Source organism: Neodiprion pinetum, unplaced genomic scaffold, assembly GCF_021155775.2.
Source record: "Neodiprion pinetum isolate iyNeoPine1 unplaced genomic scaffold, iyNeoPine1.2 ptg000083l, whole genome shotgun sequence".
Classification (NCBI taxonomy): Eukaryota; Metazoa; Arthropoda; class Insecta; order Hymenoptera; family Diprionidae; genus Neodiprion; species Neodiprion pinetum.
In genome coordinates, this window is record NW_027184484.1 from 79791 (window position 1) to 83126 (window position 3336).

Consider the following 3336-nt stretch of genomic DNA (forward strand, 5'->3'; position numbering starts at 1 on the left):
TTTCTTGCTTTCTATCAGTACTTTTGTTATCCATGATATTATCAAAAATTTGTGTATAAATTATTTTCTGATCGTTGTTTAATTGCTTCACCAGTTCATTGCCTTTCTTTGCAAAGGTTTCTATATTTTCCACTGTTATTTCTTCCGCTTCATTTTCGAAAATTATCTCCGGTATTGGTAAGTAAAAATCTGCACATGATCTTGCCTCAGCTCTGAGAAGATGCTCAATTGCACATAGTGCTCTATTTTCATGCTGATCCACGAAGTCTTCAGATAGTGCTTTCTTGTAAGTATTCCATAAATCTATCGCGTTCGATGGCATTTCACCGATTAAATACCACACAAAAAAATGACGTAACCGTTTCGGCATAAGTATTGAAACAGCTTCGTCGAATATTTTGAAAGCTTCGTCATTTGTCGCAGTTAAACCCATATCCACTGCAGCCTCTCTAAATGTATTCCATTCCTTCCCGTTTACAGTGCGTAAATCTATAAAACTCCTTGCATTTGTCGCATGTCCAAGGATTAGTTTGAGGTGAAATCTTTCGGAATCCCTTGGTGAAACATTTGTCATTCTACTAACTACTTGACATGCATATTTTCTTTTTTTCCACGTTTTTGTTGCTTCTTGAAACGAATAGTAATCTGGCGTGTTCGCGTAAGTTGTATTTCTTGCCATTTCATCTATGCTGTTCAATTCAAACTATGTAATAAGATGGGTTCTCCACTTTTTTTCATTTGTAGCGGCTTCGACTTCTCTACCTCCCTCAAACGTTGCGTATTGCTGCCCCGGTAGGTGTACAGGTAAGCGTGTGACGGCATGACTTCGTCCATGCATTGGCAGTTCTAGTATACGCCAAGCTGCTTCCATCGGTCCTACGTAACGCGAATCTACATAATCCTGTATTTCGTTGATTATTGGCTGACCATCACTCTCGCTGTTTGAATCAGTTATCTGTACTCTTGCACGATCATGTCCCTTGTGGATGTACTTGAAGACATATTTAATAGCCATTATTGACGCACAATATTCTACGTTCATGTGGCAGTCGTACTTTGCAAGTAGGTATGGATTGTGAGGCACAACCATGCTGTTGTCTACTTGGATATTTCTTCCTTCCACGCGGTTGCGGTAATAATTTATGTCTGTATTTTTTCGTCTGCGATACTTTGGAAAACCGCCACCGCTTATATCAGTATTTTCCACTAAGTCTTTCGGAAATTTCTTTGAGCATGACTTCGTTACCGAATTCCAGCATGGTATTTTGGATGTGTGAGGGCCGTGTAGCATGTGTGATGTGACAGATCGATATAGTTGTTGATGTATTCGTTTGTCTGGTATTTCTGCAGATATAAAACTGTCAATTGCTTCTGGAGTCAAAAGTTTGTCATTGTTATTTAAGATAAATAGTATGTGAGCATGCGGTAAGCCTCTTTTCTGAAATTCAACTGTGTATACGTATCCTTCAATCTTTCCAAATACTGAACCGCTTTCGATTTCCTTTAGTGCCTGTTGTAGCCGCATGTTGAATATTCGACAAGCTATTGTTGGAATGTCATTTACAGTAGTACCTGTTGGAAAATCTTTCAATACCGTACATATTTCCGGCCACTTAGGATTACATGTCATTGTAATAAATAAATCCGGTCGTCCAACTTTCCTTGTTATTGCCATTGCATCTTGGTACTGCTGTTGCATATGTCGCATGCTGCCGAAAAATGATGATGGTAAAATCATTTGGTTCCCAAGTCTTGTTCGATCCGACGTATTCGCTTCACTATTTGATATGTGATCAGTCATTCCTTTGTAAGATTCTACACGCAATTGCTTCTGATTATTTCTTAAAAACGATAAACGCTGCGATTCAATTGTGAGATATGCGTGAATCACATAGTGTTGTGTCAATCGTCCGCTCCGCAACAACTGATTCTGTGCTTCGCCTCGACGTAAGGCCAATCGATGTCCATAATATTGAACAGGAGAGATTTTCTTGTTTGTTCCTACGTGTTTCATATTATAGCTCCATCCTAAATCACCGCTCGGAAATAGTAATGGAAAAGTCATTGGATCAACGTGATGCGAATATCTCGGCACATATCCAACTGCACGGTCTTGTTTTGGTAATACTTGTACTTCTATATTTTCAGATACTGCCCCGTCATCTGAAACGATCAGAGCTGCTAGCTCACCACAAGTTGGCGCATTGTACCGCCGTCTATCGTCTTCCTTGAGTGCTATAAAGTTTAATCTCACCAGGCTTTCTCCCTTAACAAATCGCTCGTACGTTGTTTTAAAATTTGCTGCATAAGGATTGATATCTATCATCAGTCTACCAATAATTTCTAACAGATTTGCTCTTCTTACATCATTTTCTCTCAGCGCTAGCTGAGTTTGTACGTCGTAGATGTAAATTTGTCCATATCTCGGTCGGTTATTGTTTGCGGTCTCTAAACTTGTAGATATTTTGTAACTCACATCCCCGATTATTTTCATCACATATGGTCCTGAATTCCCCATATCTGCCACGGTACAATTAAATGATGCAAACGCAAACGCGTCATTATATGATCGTATATGTTGTCTGAAGTGTCTTGATACTTCGTCATTTCCTTCTCGCAGACGTTGAAGTACATCAGGATATTCCGTTAATGGTGGTAATGTTATTTTTCCTCCATGACAGCAATTATTTGCCACCCTTCCTGTTTCATATTTGAACCTTTCTGCATTGCAATGTTTACATTTTACGTTCATTTCACCCATGTGTAGTTGTTCTACAGTTTTAAAAGTGCCTTTTTCAATATCCCCGTTGTAACGATGCTCAGCAATGATTGATTCACTGTTCATTGCTTCCACTCGTTCTCTGTTTCTGTCTAATTCCAACCTGTCTCTGTTATCTTCTATTGTTTGGCTGAATACACACAGTTCCTTCTCCATCGATTTCAACGTATCACTGTCACTTAATATTTCATCACAAACATGAATTTCCGACACGTTATTCTTGCTTATAAGTCGTCGACACACGTTTTCGTCTGTCGTTTTATCTCGTTGTCTCTTGCTATCCACTTCAATTCCTTCTATGCTTGCTTTTCTTTTTTTCATCAATCTAAGCTTCCATTCGTTGGTTGAAAATTGGTGTTCCTTCTCTATTGGTATCGATCTATCTCCTTGACTTGCTGAATTATTTTTGCTACCGCTCTGCCCGTTATTCTCCAAAATCACCTTCTTTATATTATTTTTTTCTCTATATTTGCGTTGCTGTTCACTCCGCAAAACACGTCTTTCTTTTGTAGTTAACATAGATCCTGGTCGTCCTCTTGCCTGGTTATAGAAATATT

General features: G+C 38.9%; 1 protein-coding gene across 1 annotated transcript; it reads right to left on the bottom strand.

Annotated features, from left to right (window-relative positions):
• Window positions 1-703: 703 nt before the first annotated feature.
• On the bottom strand, window positions 704-3100 carry LOC124224082 (uncharacterized). The gene has a single exon (XM_046636523.2). The coding sequence runs from the start codon at window positions 3098-3100 to the stop codon at window positions 704-706; it is 2397 nt and encodes a 798-aa protein (XP_046492479.2).
• Window positions 3101-3336: the final 236 nt, after the last annotated feature.

Bases quoted from the DNA above. Each gene is read 5' to 3' on its own strand.
- LOC124224082 (XM_046636523.2), bottom strand. From the start codon at position 3,100: ATGAAAAAAAGAAAAGCAAGCATAGAAGGAATTGAAGTGGATAGCAAG.